This window comes from Arvicola amphibius, chromosome 2 (assembly GCF_903992535.2).
Source record: "Arvicola amphibius chromosome 2, mArvAmp1.2, whole genome shotgun sequence".
Lineage (NCBI taxonomy): Eukaryota > Metazoa > Chordata > Mammalia > Rodentia > Cricetidae > Arvicola > Arvicola amphibius.
Genome location: NC_052048.2, coordinates 79,304,637 through 79,324,645, shown reverse-complemented (window position 1 = coordinate 79,324,645; position 20,009 = coordinate 79,304,637). Strand labels below are relative to the sequence as shown.

General features: G+C 38.6%; 1 gene segment (V, D, J or C); it reads left to right on the top strand.

The window, feature by feature from the left end:
* The first annotated feature begins 1,883 nt into the window (after positions 1-1,883).
* On the top strand, positions 1,884-2,381 carry LOC119808174. The segment is given in 2 exon segments: positions 1,884-1,938; positions 2,059-2,381. Coding segments are annotated over 2 exon segments (378 nt in total).
* Positions 2,382-20,009: the final 17,628 nt, after the last annotated feature.

Below are 20,009 nucleotides of genomic sequence, written 5' to 3'. Positions count from 1 at the left end.
GCTCAACAGTATGTTTCCTCAACTTCTTCAGGAAAAAATATTATTAAAATAATTCAAGCAAAATTTGAGTTTACTAAAATGGTCCAGATGAACTGTTTTCTTTATTTTAATAAAATAAATGTTTTAAACTTAAAAATACATTGCACTTAGAACACAAATTTCTTCCTAATCAAAATTGTGAAAGAGTGGGTTATCAATTTAGAAGCCTGTGGTTTTCTGTCCTTCTGAAAATAATATGCTTTCTTATTTATTGTTAACAATTAAATATTGTGTCAAATAGTGCCATGTCCTTTACAAATATAGAAAATAGTCTCAAAAATGCCTTTAGAGATGTAGGATCTTTACAGAATAAATGCATCCTCTGGAGACAAGTGTGAATTGTCCTCATATAACCAGGGACAATGGGATCAAAAGTCTGTGTTATTACTCAGATAATTCTGCAGCTTTCCCTGCATCTGATGATCTTCTGCTGTTTGGCATGTTTCCAAAGCACAATCCATTACCACAAGTACTGATTAATTATCTGGTCCCAGAATGGGTAACTGTTGGTTCCAGACAGGACATGGCATGATCATGTTGGCTCCTTCTCTACTCCCAAAGACTACAATGGGAATTTAAGTGTGGCACTGTGATCAGTGTTACTTGGTACACTGGGGAATTCCTTGCTTACTGTGCTTAATTATTTTTGAAATATATTGTACATCCAATTCCAGGTGCCACATTTGACATTTAGAGAACACTGTCTGATCTTCTGAGTCTGCATCTCTGGAATAGAGTTACCATAACTTGCTAGGCAAGTCAGAATATTAGAAATTATGGGAACTATCACCTAACAAAAATTAGATGAAATGGTTAAACTCCTGATCTTCTATGATCCAGGATGATGTCTTCAGTGAAAATATGGTTTGTAATACATAGGAGAGACATGTATGGATCACCAGTGTTTTCTATTGTAGTATTCAAGCCTGTTATTACTAGTCAGTCCTTTATGCTGAGGAATTAAAAAAAAAACAGTAGTAAATGACAGAAACATTGCAAAATATGGAGGATCCTACACTGACAAAATGGTGCAGCCCATATAAACCTGTAGTACATTAAGGCTACTTCAGATGGATTCAGAAGTTCAAGTAACACATATTGTTGAAATCAAAGTGTTATATGTGCACATACTGTGTATTTCCTCTCTTTGTGCTGTAAGAAGCATGGCTAAGTCTGCTAAATTTTACATGTAATTTATTAAATGGGTTTTCATAGATTATTCTTTTAATTTAAAAAATATGATTATTCCAAACACACAAATTCTTCTCAGGGAAAGCACATTGTGTTTTTTTTTTTTTTTAAATTTGGTTGTCACTACATAGCTCTGGTTATCCTGGATCTCACACTGCACACCAAGCTGGCCTCAACTAAGAGATCCACCTAACTCTCAAGGGCTGGGATTAAAGTTATATGTCACCACCACCCAGTCATAGTATTTTTTATAATCCATCTGAATTATTTGAATGAGATGAAAGTATAATAGTACCTTCTCTATTGTATATTCCTTGAGAGTCAGATATTTGTTTATCTTATCAATAATATATCTTTGAAATATATTCTTAAAATACAGCTTACATTTTGTATAAATTTTCAAATAACCTCCAATATTTCATCTATATTTTTAAATTTTAAAAAAGAAATTCAGTCTCTGGATGCATATGTGTGATCTGATCTTAAGCATCTAGGGATACTGTATTTGTGTTCAGTTACTGAGATATGTAAACTTGCAGCTGTTCCCAGCCCTAACTGGTTCTCAGTGATTTGCATCCACTCACTACACAGCCTTGAGGACTTCTTCATATATCAGTAACATCCTGTGCAGTTCATTGCAGTCAAGACTCAGCATGGACATGAGGGCCCCTGCTCAGCTCCTTGGTCTCCTGTTGCTCTGGTTTCCAGGTAAAAAAAAAGGAGCATAATATGAACTTTACTGTTACACTGAGATTAGTGTTGATTGAAATTTGTGATGGGTACATTCTTTTCTCACTATGTGGCTATTTATTATATATCCATTCCTAGGTGGCAGATGTGACATCCAGATGACCCAGTCTCCATCTTCCCTGTCTGCATCTTTGAGAGACAGAGTCACCATCTCTTGCCAGGCTAGTCAGAGTGTTGGCACATATTTATACTGGTTCCAGCAGAAACCAGGGAAATCTCCTAAGCGCCTGATCTATCGGGCATCCAACTTAGCAGATGGGGTCCCATCACGGTTCAGTGGCAGTGGGTCTGGGACAGATTTTACTCTCACCATCAGCAGCCTGGAGCCTGAAGACATTGCAACCTATTACTGTCTTCAGACTGATGAGTTTCCTCCCACAGTGATACAAGTCATTACATAAACCCCCATGGAAGCAGAAGTGAGAGGCTGGCCTGCCTCAGCTGCTCCTCCTCATAAATCACTCACTGAAACTTTTTCTCAAATGTCACCAGATTTTTAGCAAAGCTCACAGAAGGGACATATGTTTTTGTAAAACTAATTTGTTGTAATTTTGTAGAACTAAAGAGAGGTTAAAATGTCCTCTCTTTACCATTACTACCTTTCTATCTCTTCAGCTCCAGCAGTTAAGAGTTTTGATGCATTTTCTCGTGAAATTCCCTGTAAGGAATCTAAGTTGGGTCAATAGTTGGGACTCATACAGAACAGTGGAAGTTTCTGTGGACATTGCATCACATATTACTTAAAAATCAGAAAATATGTTTATAATCACCAGTATTTAAATTGCAGGGAAATATTACTGAGAGAATCTGACAGCAGAGACATTTCCTGGTTTTCTCACAAAAAAACTAGACCCCATGTTAGATAAAGAGAAGGTGCTTAACCGTGATTCTCTGGTGGTTTTGAAATACCATTACCCGGCCATTCATATTCACCGCTGTCTGCAGCACTTCTCTTAGAATTCTAATGGCTCCTAGGTCCAGTGTTCTGTTTACAAGTGTACACAATGTTGAACAACACTCATATGACTTTTAACCACAATGTATGATGTGGAATATAGAACTGTTTATATGAAATCAGAGGGAGAAAATGGTTGTATGAAACAGGCTCCCAGAAGTGGTATTAATGAAGAATCAATAGCAAGACACTGGAAACTGTAGAGATCTATATTTCATTCTGTTGATTTTAAAATAATGTGTTTGGGTAAGATCTTCTTCCTGTCTCTTTATGGGGATCCATCCCTCTACTTGTCTGTCTGTGCATCAACAATACACAGAGACTTAATTACTGTGTTTAACACAAGAGAGAACAATCAAGTAATATAATATACTTTTCTAGGTTTCTGATTTTTTTTTTAGCTATTGTTGTCCCTTGACTTTCTACATGAATGTTAAATAGAGTTTATCAACTTTAGATACTCTATTAGCAATATTAATTGCAGGATACTGACTGTATATGCAAATCAGAGAAGATATATCTTTAAAAGTGGCTCATGGAGCTGTACAGAATGCCCAGAGGCTGATGTTTTTAGAGATGAAATAGATTTGATTCTCAGCACCCACATGGTGACCCACAGCTATCTTTAACTTTAGTTCCACGGACTTCTGTACCACCTTCTGTCATCTGATGTCACCAGATATGCAAACATTTTGCTTACAAAACTGAACTTAAACACTCATTAAGATAAAAAAATTGAGAAAGTGGTTCATATTATGAACATAGATATATTCCCTTTTCACTTATATGCCCATAAGAACAAAAGGGTCGCCGGGCGGCGGTGGCGCACGCCTTTAATCCCAGCACTCGGGAGGCAGAGGCAGGCGGATCTCTGTGAGTTCGAGACCAGCCTGGTCTACAAGAGCTAGTTCCAGGACAGGCTCCAAAGCTACAGAGAAACCCTGTCTCGAAAAACCAAAAAAAAAAAAAAAAAAAAAAAAGAACAAAAGGGTCACAGTATGAACTGTTATGTCTTCTAATGTTTTCATCTCAGTGAATATTTGCTATCTTAACTCCTTAGCTATTTCCAAATCTGTAACTATGTGTTTGCTACCATAATAGCTATGATACTTCTAATAGAAAAAGATAAAATTCAAGAAAGCACAGTTTTTTTTTAAACTAAGAAACCTTAGATTTTGGGACACTAGTGCACAGACATGAATATATAAACAAACAGAAAGACAGATTATAGATAGACAATCTTTATCTGCACACCAGCTATGGAAAATAGACTGTTAATGCCTAAAAATAGCCTAAAATATTCTATTCTATTTTGCTGTATATCATCTTATTCAATTTTATGTCATGCAAGTATGCTTTTATTACCCCTAAATCCATTAATGAGACTTCTGGGGGAAGATGAATATTTAGAGATTCCTGACCTGTGACACTATAGATTATCAAGGGCAGTTAAATTGAAGAGAAAAGTGGAGCAATAATATTAAAATTCTTAAAAGAGGAGATAAGGAAGGCTAGAAAAATGCCTCCACAGTTAAGAGCACTGACTACTCTTGAAGAGGACCTGGGTTTCTCAGCATGCACCTGCTGGTTCAAAGCCATTTGTAAGTACATTTCCTGGGAATCTGATGACTTATGACTGCTTTGGTCACAGGTATGTATACTATCATACACAAATGTGAGCAAAAACATTCTTATTCATAAAAGAAAGCAGAGCATTTTTAAAAGCAAATAAAGATAAATAGCAAGAAGCTGGAAGAGTACAGAGTAGAAAGTGGAAGACAATATGTAACACATATGAGAACTAGCACTTCAATTGTGTGATTCAGTGATTGGAGCGTCACAGGCTAAAGCAAGCAGACCTGGTAGTAATAGGCTGCAATTGCTACACACAAAAAGTTCAAAGCTCTTGTAATTTTTATCAACATTGGTTACATTTAATGTTTCAGTAATTCTTCTTTAATGCAAGCTGTCCTTCTGAGAGAAGATTCATCTATCACTCTCTGTATTTTAGAGACTGAGTTAGTCTGTAGATCTGAAAACAAACAACAGGGACAATTCAGGGAGCCAGAAGCTACCTCTACAGATTTACCTATGAATAGTAGGAAGGCCAGATGTGATCAAGCTGAGAATTAGTGGCAGCAGGAGGATCAGGCCATGAATTCCATAGAGGTCAGTGGCTCATATGCCCTGGGAAAGATAAAAAAAAATATTATCTGAGGACAGGAAACACCAACAATCTTAGTCTAATGATCTGCCTACCCGTTTCTGCTCCACACAAGTGGTATGTTTTCTGGAAGGATACTAAACTGAGTCCAGCAAATCAGTTGATTCTGGCAACATATTCTCATACAGTGTAGTGTGATGCTGGGCAAGATTTGAAAGCATTGAGGTCTAAGGCACATTTCCAGATACACTAATATACAGAATTCCATTGCAGAATATATTTTAAAACTGAATTTTGAGTACTATTTCTGTGGACTGGCTGAGGTGTGTATTTTTCAGATTGTGGGAGGTTGTGGGAGGAAATGAATTGTCTGAAGTAAACACAATGCTGATCAGACTCTCAACTGACCAGAATTCAGTAACAGTTCCAGTTATGATAAGATAGTCTTTAGCATGCTACCCTCAAAAGTGAAAAATTACATTTAGAGCACGAGGTGATAAATCCATTTGAAATTTTTGTATTTATCCTGTGTTTATTTTTGTGTTTTCTATATTCCTGAATTTTCTTTTAGATATATTTAATATTGTTTTCTTTTTAATTGCTATCCTTTAGAAAGATAAAACATCATATGGAAACTCTGCCTCTGATAGAACTCATACTGAACCAAGGAATTTCAGTTTGATTCATCTGTCTCCAGTTATTTTGTATCCCAGTTGAGGGCAAATTTGTTTATGTAAACAAGTTCTGTAAGTCTATGTAAATACAATGTATTACATAGACTCTACAAATCTATGTAAAGTCAATGTTGAGTTGACCATCATTCCAACTCAGCTTTGCAAGCACAGAAACTAAATCCCAAAGTAAAACAACTAGGTTTTTTGTTCATGGCAACAGTTGATCTAGATTATACTGCTGACTTTTCTCTTTTGTTTCCAATCTCAGACCCTAGATAAGTCCTATTGACATACTTTCTTCTCCTGTGATAGGGAAAAAAAACACTGTCACCTGCAAGGCTGGTCAGAGTGTCAGTAAGTCCATGGCCTGTAACCCAAAATCCTGTGCATGCTCCTAGTTTCCACATTAAGGATCCAAGCATAAAGGCCAATGAAGTCCCAGCCTGCTTCAGTGACTGTGTGTCTGTTATAGCTTTCACCACAACAAGTAGCCTGTGTAGTAGGAGGAGCGGGCTGCATCCCACTGCCTGCCCATTATATCTAGACTCTTCTTGGCCAACTCTCATATTCTGATCTAATTCATTTTTATTAATCTGTGTTTACCATGAGGTTGTGGCTTACCAGGAAAGATTTAACCTGTTTGACCTGGAGGCTCCATGGCAGCTCTCTCTGCCTGCCTTTTTTCTCCCAGCATTTAGTTTTTTCCCCCGCCTATCTAAGTGCTGCCCTATCAAAAGGCCCAGGCAGTTTTTTTTTATTTAACCAATGAAAGCAACACATAGACAGAAGGACGTCTTACATCATTTCCAAATATATAAAGATCACATTCAAAATAAAGTAAAGAGAGTTAATAGATTTCACATAAAATTAATATATGATTATGCACTTATATTTTTTCAACTTCCAAGGGTAAAAATATGATGAAACTCCCATCTCCCTGCATGTCATCCTTTGAGAACTATCCTGCATCAACTACAGGACTAATTGGAGCCACTTTTATGTGGGAGGCTATTAGTTCATTTTCGGCTGGCCAGCCCCAAAACAATCACACAGAAACCGTATTATTTGCAATACTGTTTGGCCAATAGCTTAGGCATATTTCTAGGTTGGTATTATATTCTAAACTTACCCATCTCCATTAATTTGTACATTACCACGAGGTCAAGGCCTACCAATAAAGTTTTGGCAGGCTCCAGTGGAGGTATCTGCCCCCCACTGCCTTGGCACTCTCTACGTGAATTCTGCCTGACTCCACCTTCTTTTTCCCAGCATTCAGTTTAGTTTTCCTAACTAGCTCTATTCTTCCCTGTCACAGGCCCAGGCAGACTTTAATTAATCAATGGCATTTAAAGCATACAGAGAGGAATCCTACATCAACCACTAAAACAGCAATAATGACTCCTGCCTGTGTTAGCATTTGCAGAGTTCAGGTCAGCCTCACAGCTCCTCATAGACAAGGTTCCCAAGCAAGCTTCATGGGGTCCCAGGTACATACAGTGGTAGAAGGTCAGAAAATATTTTATATTGAAAATCAGCAGGGTGGTGCCTGAGTATATTGGAGTTTATTGCTACTTTTAAGATGTACATGCTTCCTTCACAGTGACACATAAACTAACAAAATTCTCTTTGCTTGGGGTAGCCCAGCTGATAAATGTATACTTTGTTAGACGAGAGGCACAACACACTCTGAATCTGTAGGACATGCTGGAGGACTTAGGATAAACATCTGCAGGTGAGGGATCAAGACCCCCAGTGTTTCCTCAAGTGACTTCTGTTTTCAGCCAAGTTTATTGCCACAGCCCTAGGATTGCTTACACGGCAGAATCATGATATGGGGGGGGGGGGGGGCTCTTAGCAAACAAAACCAAGCTATGTAAATATGAATCATATTTTATCCCACTATAACATGTTTCTCTTGCTCAATGTTATTCAGCCTTTCAGACATAAAATTGAGAAATAGGATCCACCTAACTCTATTCCTTTTCTGTTACGTACTAGTATTTTTTTACATTTCATTTTAGGTTTTTAAATTCTGTTTCAGCAAATATACAAATATACACCCACCTCCTTTTTGTTTTCTATTTATGAAAAACATGTTTTTACCTAAACTTTCATATACTAGATCTTTTTCATTCACTCCAAGACTGTAGCCCCAAGCTGCAGATTGAAAATTCTGTGTGGGTTTTGTATTCTCATATCACATTACTATGTTTAGTGAATATAAGACTCTCACTTGGAAATTTAAAATTTTAATGCACTTTTCATCTTGATGTCTGAATTGTTTGAAATTCATCAGATAAAAGATTTCCTCTAGCTTTGTTCTCTCCATTCAGACTAATGTAGAAGCACAATAATATTTGAAATGTGGTAATTATTTAAACCCCTCAGCTGTAGGGGCAACAGTGTCCCATTTCTTTAGTTACTAAACAAAAGCTCTGTCCCACTGTTGATTCAAAGACATGGAATCTCTCCCAGTACACATATATTAATTGTTTGTGTATATCAATGTCCAAGTTTTCAGAGAGGGAATTTAAAATTTATTGATTCTTGTACACAGCTTGATTTATTATATTTGACTTTCAAATCAATTCAGGCTGCCAAAATTTCTATTGACTTTATTCAGAGGAAGACTGCATAGAGTCTGTCCAAGTCTGGAGGTCGTTAAGGAGAGGGGAAATGTATCCCACTGTTCAGAACTGGGAATGCAGTCAGCTCCATAAAGTTCCCAGCAGGTGGTAAGTTGCCCCATTCAGTGTCTGGTATGTTCCTGTAGCAAATTCAGGAAAGGTTCTCAGGAGTATTAGGTAAAGGTATATATCCCAAAGTAGAATCCCATGTTGCTAAGCTAATTCCTATGCTGGTATTTTGCAAATCTATTGCATCATCTAAACAGACAAATCCTCAAGAGATTGAAATCAGTGTGTGTGTGTGTGTGTGTGTGTGTGTGTGTGGTATCATGGGGAAAGGTTGATGGCCTACAGGGCAAGTGTCTGATACCTTAGCTACTATGTTGTCTTTTGTGGAACAGAAGTGATAGTAACAACTCTCTTCTTTGGGGGAACCAATCAGAACATTAAACCATCCGAATCAAGGTTTCCTACAACCCACATCAGCTGTGCTGTTTTTGGAATGGTTTGTTGGAATTTTGTCTTTATTCTTTAAGGTGTTTGAAACTTATATCAACAAATCAATGTTCTTGAGAGCATTCATTTTCAGTACATTGACATTTGTAGCTATCTTATGCTTCATAGTAACTTTCTATTTTCTGCTGTTATTTAATATCATTCTACCTTTATATCAACAGAATTAAAGTCCAAGTGACAGACATTTATCCTGATACAATTTCCACTGTGATAGTGGAAGTCACAAAATAATCCCACACTAGTTCAGAATTATGAATAGTATAGGGTTATTTATTTAGGGGAGACTTACAGATCACTGTCCTAGATAACAGACTTCTGAATGAACAGAGTCTATCAGCCAGAAGAAAGAGAGCGAGTGCACACTTTACAGCTGCATTTATAATATAAGAGACCACACACAAGTGGGATGGTATCTTAAAGGCTATTGGCTGAAACAGCAGAAGGAGCTCCTACAGTACCTTCCCCTTCTGTTTAAATAAGAGTGTTCCAAATCCAATACAAAATTATATATACTAGGAACAGATATCAAGTATAATATTAGAATTACAAGCAACATAAACAATATTAAACAAGAAATGTATTCTCAATGTTTTAATAAACATCCTATCCTAAGGATTCTAAGTCTCTATAAGAAATGGCTTGGCTAGATCATAAGAGTATGGTAACTATGACTATATAATCTTCAACCCTATCAAAGCCCTGAGAAGTGAGATAATATTACTTGAGTGGGCAAGAACTGCAATAAAGCAGCTTCCAAAATGTGCAGTAGATAACAGAGACAACTGGCTGCCTTAGCAATCACCCAAAGTCTCATTTGCAATGTGGAAGCAACCAAATTTGGCTAAGGCCTAGAATAACTGACAGACCATTTTTAGAGGCAGGAAAATTTCAAAACCATCTTACTCTGTCTTGGCAAGAATTGACAATCTTTTTTTTTTGTTGTTTCATGCATGTCCAGTACAGACACCATGCTCTTTGTCAGTGGTTGAGGCATGGACAGTTCCTTGCCCAAAGCCCAGTTGTGCCAAGAAGAACACAAACATCAAGTAGAGTGTCTTTGGTGCTCAAAACTTTCTCAGGAATAGATCAGTGCTGCCAGGCACAATTGTGTCTCATGTCAACAGAATCCTAAGTTATTTAAATCCCATGTTCTATAGATCTTTGAAATGGTTGAACGTTACCTATCTATGCAGAATACAATCTCTATGTATCTAAAGAACTTAATTAGCCCATCAGTTGTGGCACATGCCTTTAATCCCAGCACTTGTGAGACAAAGTTGGGTGGATTTCTGTGAGTTTGAGGCCAGCCTGGACTAAAGGAGCTAGTTTCAGAACTGGATCCAAAGCTACAGAGAAAACCTATTCTGACAGAATTTCTAATATCAAAAACTCAAGTGACAGTTCATGCTGAAAAAGATGTGGAGTAAGGGGAATAAAACACCTTACTGCATATTGCTGGTGATTTACTTATTGCTGGTGGGAATGCAAAGTTGTTTAGCCACTGTGGAAATTTATGTGGCAGTTTCTCAGAAAACTGGCAATCAATCTATCTCAAGACTCAGCTGTATCACTTGGTCATATACCCAGAGTTTGCTCCATCCTACCACAAGGACTCTTTCTCCACTATATTCACAGCAACTTTATTCATAATAGCCAAAAACTGGAAACAACCCAGATGTCCCTTAACTGAAATAGGGATAAAGAAAAATGTGGTATATTCAACCAATGGAGTATTACTCATCAGAGAAATAGAAAAAAGTAACATCATTGCATTTTCAGGCAAATGTATGGAACTAGAAATTATCCTAAGGGAGGCAACCATGACCCTGAAAAACAAACATATTTGATCACTGATAAGAGTATATTAAATGTTAAGTAAAGTATAATCACACTCCAATCCACAGACCTATAGAGGGTAAGTAGCAAGAGGGCTTTATCAGGGATCCATGTGTCTCCCTGGGAGAATGAAATAGAATATATTTTGTGGATGAACTGTGTGGGGAGAGTGGGCATAGGGACAGGAGGTATCAGGTGGTAGAGGAAGGGAAAAAGAGAGAGATTATAGGGAGAAACTATTGGAATATGGGGGCATTTAGGGTACATGAGTAAACCTAGTGACTGGAAACTTCCTGGAACCTATGACAGTGGCCCTAGGGAGGAGTCCTAGGAAGGGAGGATATGAAACCTAAGCCAGCCATCTTTTGTAACAAGGTAAGGTTTACAGTGATTGCACTGGGATAGCAGCCCAGCTACAAAACCTTTTTTTTTTTTTTTTTTTTTTTTTTGGTTTTTCGAGACAGAGTTTCTCTGTGGCTTTTTTTTTGGAGCCGGTCCTGGTCCTGGAACTAGCTCTTGTAGACCAGGCTGGCCTCGAACTCACAGAGATCCTTCTGCCTCTGCCTCCCGAGTGCTACAAAACCTTTGATACACATTTGTTCCTGTAAGATATACTTGGGTGCAATTATGATTTAGAGCCCATAGGAATGTCCAACCAAAGACTGGTCTAAATTGGGGCCCAAGCTAGGGGAGGGATCCTATGTCTGATACTGTCTGGATGGTCAGAAGCCAGAAACTGGATAGCTCAGAGACCTAGGGTAGAATCAAACATGACTAACCCCCACAAGAAAATTTTTAATGATATTCTACTATACTTATAGATTGATTCCTAGCTCATTCATCACCAGAGAGGCATTCTCTGGCAGCAGATAGAAGCAGCTGCAGAGACCCACACCCAAACATTCCCTCAAGGAAGAAGGGGAGGAAGATTTTAGGATCAGAGAAAATCAGGACTCTAGGCAAACACGGCACACAGAATTAATAAGCAGGGTTCATAGGGGTTCACAAAGACTGAAAAAGCAATCACAGAGAGGTGCATTAGGTAGTCAGCATTCATGCTATATTTGTAGCAGTTTTTGTGAGACTCTAATCCTATGAGAGTGGAGGTATCTCTGACTTTTTCCCATTCTTGGCACCTTTTTCATCCAGCCTTGATATGGGGGCTTGTGTCTAGTTTTATTACATATTGTTATGCTGTTTTCAGTTGACATTCCTGAGAGGCCAGCTATTTTCTGAAAGGAAATGAAGGAATAGTGGCTCCAAGGAAGAGGTAGATTGGGAGCTGTGGTGGCTAGGATGAGTGAATGGAGGAAAAGCTGTGTTTGGGATGTATTGTATGAGCGATAAAAAAATATGAGAAATAAGTGAATTAGCATCTAAAATATCTTTGCTATCTTAAGTCATCTACATTAATATCTTGATTTTATTTCTGCAGATTACTTGAATTTTGGTAATAGGTATACACATTTTCAGTGTGGCTCTTTTAATAACTGCAAACTTCTTTACAATCATGTAGTATTGAACACGAGCCCCTTGTTCCATCTTGCCCGGCTAGCTTACACCTGAAATAATTACACAGAAAACTGTACTCATTTAAATACTGTCTGGACCATTGTTTCTAGCCTCTTATTGGCTAACTCTCCTATCTTGATTAACCCATTTCCATTAATGTATTGCCACTTGACTGTAGCTTATTGGCATGAGTCTAACCAGCATCCATCTTGACCAGGAGAATCATGGTGTTTGCCACACTTCCCTTCTACCCAGCACTCTGTTCTGTCTACTGTGCCCACCTAAGGGCTGTCCTATCAAAAGACCAAGGCAGCTTTTCTCAATCAATGCAATCAACACAAATACAGAAGGACCTCCTACACCACAATCACTCCAGTCTTATTTTTCCAAAATATGAAAGTGTGCTAGAATGTTCTACCTGCATTTCAACCAGTAGAGGGAGGCAAAACTCTGTATGTTTCACCCCCTCTCTCTTTTCAAATAGAGAGACTACAACTCAGCAACTCATTTCTGTAAGGATTTCAGTTGATTAAGCCTTTAAATTTTTTCTATTTTAAATTTTAAATAATTATAATCTCATACTTTTATAGGAAACTGTCAAAAACTTACAGGTAGAATCTATGCATGTTGCACACAACCTTCTCTTGGGCTGATATCTTCTATAATGAAATAAATGTGGAAATTGAAAGAATTTTCATGTTATTACTAAGCTCATTTGCACATGTCTGTGTGGATGCTGTACATACATGTGAACAAGGGATTGGTCAGCTTCCCCAACACATGTGGGGTGTCTCTAGGCTTACTAGTCACTTAAACAGCCTATGATGTCAGAACAATAATCATAAATTTATCTGCACTACTATCATAAAACACATTAAGTGACACCTTTTAAGGCTGCACCATCTCTTTCCCCAACCTTTACTCATAGCAAGGACTACAGAAAAGGCTTTACACAATACACACAATTTGACACTAGATTATTTTACTCCATAGTACTGCCTTGAGCTTCTTCCAAGCTGTGTGTATGAATAATTAGCTTCTATTTGGCTAATAGTAAATACCCATGGTATTGAAGAACTCCAGTTCACCTTTTCACTTTCTGAGGAACATTTAAGAAGTTACTCAGTTTTAGTTACTTCTGAAAGAATTTTATGGATGAATAAATTAATTAATTTATATCCCAGCCACAGTCTCCTCTCCCTCTCTTCTTCCTCTCCCCCCCTCCAATTTACTCTTCTTCCATTTCTATTCAGGAAAGAGTAGGTTTCCAACCAATATCAACAAAGCCTGGCTTATCAAGTTGTAGTAAGACTAAGTATCACCCCATGTATTGTGGCTGAGCAAGGTAATACCATATGAGGAGTAAGGTCCAAAGAACCAGCACAAAAGTCACTGACAATGTCTGCTCCCACTCTTAGGAGTTCCAAAGTGGACCAACCTACACAACTGTCACAAATATGCAATGTGCATAGGTCAGTCCCATGCAGGCTTTTGGGTTGTCAGTTCAGTCTTTGATGCCCTGTAAGCCTAGGTTAGTAGATTCTGTGGGTTTTCTTGTGGTGGCCTTGGCCCCTCTGGCTCCTGTAATCCTTTCTCTCCTCCTCCTCCTCCTCCTCCTCCTCCTCCTCCTCCTCCTCCTCCTCCTCCTCCTCCTCCTCCTCCTCCTCCTTCCCCTTCTCCTTCTCCTTCTCCTTCTCCTGCTTCTGCTTCTGCTTCTGCTTCTTCTTCTTTTTTTTCCAGTTTATTTATTTTTTATTAAAAATTGCCATCTCCTCCCCTCCTCCTCCCCCTTCCCTCCCCTCCCCTCCACCCACACCCCCACTCCCTCCCTCTTGAGGCCAAACAGCCATCAGGACTGTTTGAGTCCAAGGTCCTCCCAACTCCCTCCAGGTCCAGGAAGGTGAGCAACCAAACTGCCAAGGCTCACACAGAGCCCGTCCATGTCGTAGAGACCAAGCCCATCGCCACTGTCCTTGGCTCCTCGGTCAGCCTCCACCATCAGCCATACTCATAGAGTCCAATTTGGTCGCATGTTCCGTCAGTCCCATTCCAAGTGGACTTGATGGTCTCCCATTAGTTCTGTCCTGCCGTCTCAGTGGGTGAACGCATCCCTCATGGTTCTGACTTTCTTTCTCATGATCTCTCTCCTTCCGCTCCTCATCAGTACTTTGGGAGCTCAGTCCGGTGCTCCAATGTGGGGCTCTGTCTCTATCTCCATCCATCGCCAGGTGAAGGTTAAGGCTCACAATGAGCCCGTCCATGCTGTAGAGTTCACATTCATTGCCGTTGTCCTTGGTTTCTCAGTCTTCCTCCACCGTCAGCCACATTCAGAGAGCCCGGTTTGGTCCCCTGTTCCATCAGTTCCATTCCAACTGGACTTGGTGGTCTCCCGTTAGATCTGTCCCACCGTCTCAATGGGTAAACGCACTCCTCACGGTCCTGACTTCCTTGCTCATGATCTCCCTCCTTTTGCTCCTCATCGGGACCTTGGGAGCTCAGTCTGGTGCTCCTATGTGGGGCTCTGTCATTTTCTCCATCCAATGCCAGGTGAAGGTTCTATGGTGATATGCAAGATATTCATGAGTATGGCAATAGGATCTGGACATTTCTGGCACCCTCTCCTCAGCTGCCCAAGGACCTAGCTGGGGGCGTCTTCCTGGACACCTGGGAACCCCTCTAGAGTCAAGCCTCTGCCAACTCTAGAATGGCTCCCTTAAGTAAGATATATAATTCCTTGTTCCCATATCCACCCTTCCTATATCCCAACCATCCTATTCCCCCAAGCTCTTCCCATCCTCCACTTCACACTTTTCTCGCCCCATCCCCCCTCCCCCCATCCCATCCCACCCCCATGTTCCCATTTTTTGTCCGGCAATCTTGTCTACTTCCAGTATCCAGGAGGATAACTATATGTTTTTCTTTGGGTTCACCTTCTTATATAGCTTCTCTAGGATTTTTACGAATTATAGGCTCGATGTCCTTTATTTATGGCTAGAACCCAATTATGAGTGAGTACATCCCATGTTCATCTTTTTGGGCCTGGGTTACCTCACTCAGGATGGTGTTTTCTATTTCCCTCCATTTGCATGCAAAATTCAAGATGTCATTGTTCTTTTTCTTCTTCTGGATTTCCAAAACTCTGCGTAATGTTTGGTTGTGAGCCCGTACCTGTTTCCATCAGTTACTGGGTGAATCCTCTCTGATGACAATGGGCTAGGCACCAATGTATGAGTATAGAAGAATATTGTTAGGCATTAAATTGACATTTTTTCTCTAGTTCTGTTTGGTTTTATCATTCAGTCTCTGTGTTCTGGTGCTCCAGATAGTATCAGTGGTAGGCTTATTCTTCTGTCCTGAGGTTTAGGTTAGACTAGTCATTGGTTGGTCACTCCCTCAATTTCTAGTCCACCCTTACTCTAGCACACCTAGGCAAGACAGACTGTATGTAGATTGAAAGTTATGTGTCTGGCTTAGTGTCTCACTCCCTCTACTTGAAGTATTACTTGGTCAGAGGAGATAATCCACTCAGACTATGTATCTGCTATTTCTAAGAATCTTAGCTGGGATCATCCTTATTGATTCCTGGGAGATTTTCTTGTGATACGTTTTTACCTGACCCTGAAATACCCTCTATCCATTAGTATCTTTCAGTATTCTCATCCTCCTTCCACCGCCTCTCCCCTAAATTGATGGCTAATATTTCCATCTTGAGAGACCCGCAGTTCATTCATGAAATAACTTCTACTTCCTCTTCCCAGGGAGATCTTGACATCCCCCCTTGATGCCTCATTATTCTCTAGTCTCTCTGATTCTGTGGGTTATAACAGAGCTATCCTTTATTTTAATATCACTAATAATATCAGCTAATATCCACTTACGAGTGAATACATATCATAGTTGTTGTTTTAAAATTTTATTTGTTTATTTGAAGTACTTTATCTTTTACTATGCTAGTAAGAATATATTGTGGGCAGAAATGGGTGTGTGACACATGCAGAATTTACCAATAAGCAGAGAGAAAAGTCTGTTATTAGGACTCTGACTATGACTCTCTGTGAACATTATTTATTTGGATCTTTGTAAGTCTTACAGCTCAGATTGCCTTCTGTAAGCTGTCAGTGGAATGGCTTCTGTATGTTCAGAGAAGACGTCATAAAACAATGATGCAGTAGTGTTGGTAACATTGCCAATCCTCAAGGTGGGATTGCTTTTTGCTATTTTCTTTAAAAGTTTCTCAGTTATACCTGAACCAAAGTTTCTGCTCCTTCTTCTTCTCCCAGTCCTTCGGTACCCACTCTGTTCCCTAATCTATTCCTCCTTTATTTTTGTTCTGCAAAGGAAAGATCTACCATGGATATCAAAAAACATGGCATATCAAACCGTAGCAAGACTAAGCACCTCCCTACACATTAGAACTTGGCAATGTGACCCAGCTTGAGGTCTAGGGTCCCAAAAGTTAATATAAAAATCAGAGATAACCCCCATTCCCACTGTAAGAAGTGTCTAGATTACCTCAATAGGGATTTTTTTCTCATTCATTTGTTTGCAAGTTTCATAATATCATTGTTTTAACAGCTAAATAATAATTCATTGTGTAAATGTATCATTTTCTTTATCCATTCTTCAGTTGAGACACATATTGTGAGGAGAGTGTCCCTGTTTGTCCTGGCTGCCCGGCTAGCTTACACCCAAAATAACCACACAGAAACTGTATTCATTTAAACACTGCCTGACCCAATAGCTATAACTTCTTATTGGCTAATTTTTACATACTAATTTAACCCATTTCTATGAATCTGTGTATTACCACATGACTGTGGCTTCCCGGCAAGATTCTAACCAGCATCTGTCTCAGGCAGGAGATCCATAGCAACTGCCACTCTGTTCTTCTCCCTAGCATTCAGTTTTGTCTTCTCCATGCCTACCTAAGTTCTGCCCTATCAAAAGGCCAAGGCAGTTTTTTTATTCAACCAATGAAAGCAACAGATAAACAGAAGGACCTCCTACACCAGACACATCTAGGTTATTCTAGAAAAACTTGTGTGAACCATTTTCACTGGTGTCGGTGTGGAAATGAGTCTTCCTTTCTTTGCAAATATTTTCAAGTCTTTTTGATTTAGTTGAATTGCACAATAACACATCTTTCACTGGTAGCAAGATTTGGTAAAGCACTTTTTAGTACTATCACATTGGAGTCTGATTAAAAATATCTGATTATCCACTTCTCTTGAATTCTTACAATCAGGAAGCTAACACTGTATTTTAAATTGTGTTATTCCATAGTCTTGTATAGATTTGACATTACTTTCTATACCAACTAATGAGGTCTAACATTTAAAATATCTGTTTATGTGTTCTCTACGTTATATTCAGGGAATTTTCCATGCCTGTCTTTTTCCAGGTTCTGATTAGACTGTTTATATTGCTCATGGTATGATTTTCTTTATTTTAAATGTGATCTATTTACACTGTAAATAGAAGTCCCTTGTTGAATTTCATAATTCTTATTTGCTATATTCCAGGCTGCAATGCATTACTATATTCACCAGCTAGGTTATAGTTTAGACTTATTTTTTTATTTTTTGAGGTCTAAATAATTAATATTTCCTCTTAATGTATTTAGGATTATGTCAGAAAATCATACACCTCAATTTATTGTCATTTGTATCTTCCAATTACTTGTTTTGTTAGCACATTTTCACATATGTGCTTTTATGTTTCAGTTCTGGATTTTAAGTATAGATATTTTTGTTACAGTGTATAAGCACTTATAGATATTTTAACTCATTTTCTCTACACATTCACTCTCCTGGAACATTTCATCAAATTATTCATATAACTGTCAAAATTTCATTAATAGGTCATTTTACGTATAGTTGTGTCTATTCTTGATGTGTTTTCCATTAATTTTCCTCCACACAGTTATTTTCTATTGTGCGGCATTTTGTTTGACATGAATTTTAGTATTTTTAATTCCAAAGCATCTTCTAATTTTTTAAAATATTTTATGTACATGTAAAACATATATGTGTGCTTATATATCTACAACATATAGATATGTGTATGTTCACATGTATATTTTGTGTCCTTTGGAATTTCCTGTTTACCTGACTTCATATACACATTCATAAGTAAATTAGTGTATTAAAATAGAGCTTATTAATTTTGTTTTTGAAATAACCATAACCTTCTAATTGTTTATTTGTATTTTGTCCTCTTATGCAGCAGTAATTATCATTTCTGTTTTCAAATCCTGAGAGTAGCATATGAAAATGCAGTTTTATTCTAAGCAGAAAATACTGTGTGCAAGATGCAACTCTCACCAGTTTCACCAGCAACCCACTAACTTGCTCACTTATTCCAAAGAAAATAAAATGTAAAATCATAGCTTCTACTCTTAGACAGTTGCATTCTAATTCAGTGTGATAAATTTCGAGTAGAATAAGGATTTTTGGAAACATCATCTGAAAGTAGAACCGATAATCAGAATATTTAGTATGAAGACAGAAGTCATGTTGATGTGTTGATTCTCTTAACTCCTTCCTCTTACAAATGATAGGATGCTGTGAGGGGAATGAGGGACAATATTAACAATATCACTGTGGACTCTCCCTCTGTCTGGTCAGTGCAATACTGAACCTTGAAACACAGAATTTTTTTTTTTTTTGGTTTTTTTCGAGACAGGGTTTCTCTGCAACATTTTTAGAGCCTGGCCTGGAACTAGCTCTTGTAGACCAGGCTGGCCTCGAACTCACAGAAATCCGCCTGCCTCTGCCTCCCGAGTGCTGGGATTAAAGGCGTGCGCCACCACTGCCTGGCAGAAACACAGAATTTTATACAGAAGATTAGAGGAGAGAAAAGATCAAAGCTAGGAGGCATCATTTTAAAGTTGGCCTTTTGAGGATCAGTCCAGCACAGATTCTATTCGAAAGTTTACACTGTCCATTCAACTCTTCCTCCCCCAATCTATATAATCAATATAATTTACAAGTCCTATTACCACCTCAGGTTCTCTGATGACATATGATGCATTCTGTCAAGCTGAGTAGGAAACCGGGTACCAGCCAAGGCCATGGCCATGCTGTCTCATGCTCAGGTCCTCAGCCTCCTCCCCCTTTGTATGTCTGGTAAGGGAAACAGTTTCTCTTCTTCATAACATTTGTAAAGTGTTCATAAACACCATAAAATTCTATAGTTTCCAAAGAATTCTAGCCTTTGTTCTATATAAACATGGCTCAATTTTCTTTCTTAGTTTACCTCCACATGCCTAATCTTCCAGTGCCTAAACAACTGTCACCCTGTCTCCAGGGTTCCTGTCCAGGGCCACAGAATAAAAAGTCACCATCACTTACAGAAAAAATACAAATATTGATAGTGACATTACTGGTACCAACAGAAGATTGGGATGTTCCTAAGTTCCTTAATTCAGAAGGCAATACCACTATTACCCGTGTCCCATCCTTGTTCTCAGCAGTGACTATGGAACAGATTTCAACCTGACAATTGATGGCATGCAGTCAGATGATGCTACAAATTACTTCTGTCAGCAAAGGGATAATGTGCTCCTCAAAGTGATATATCCTCTTATAGAAACCTGTAGATGCTGTCTGTCACACTATTTCAGCTGCAACTGAAGCTGTACAGCATGCCAGCATGGCAGCTTTGGACATTTATTCCCTCTAGCACATGCATTCTTACTTTATTTTTCAATTTCTCTAGCTTCAATATACCTTATTTTGCTATAT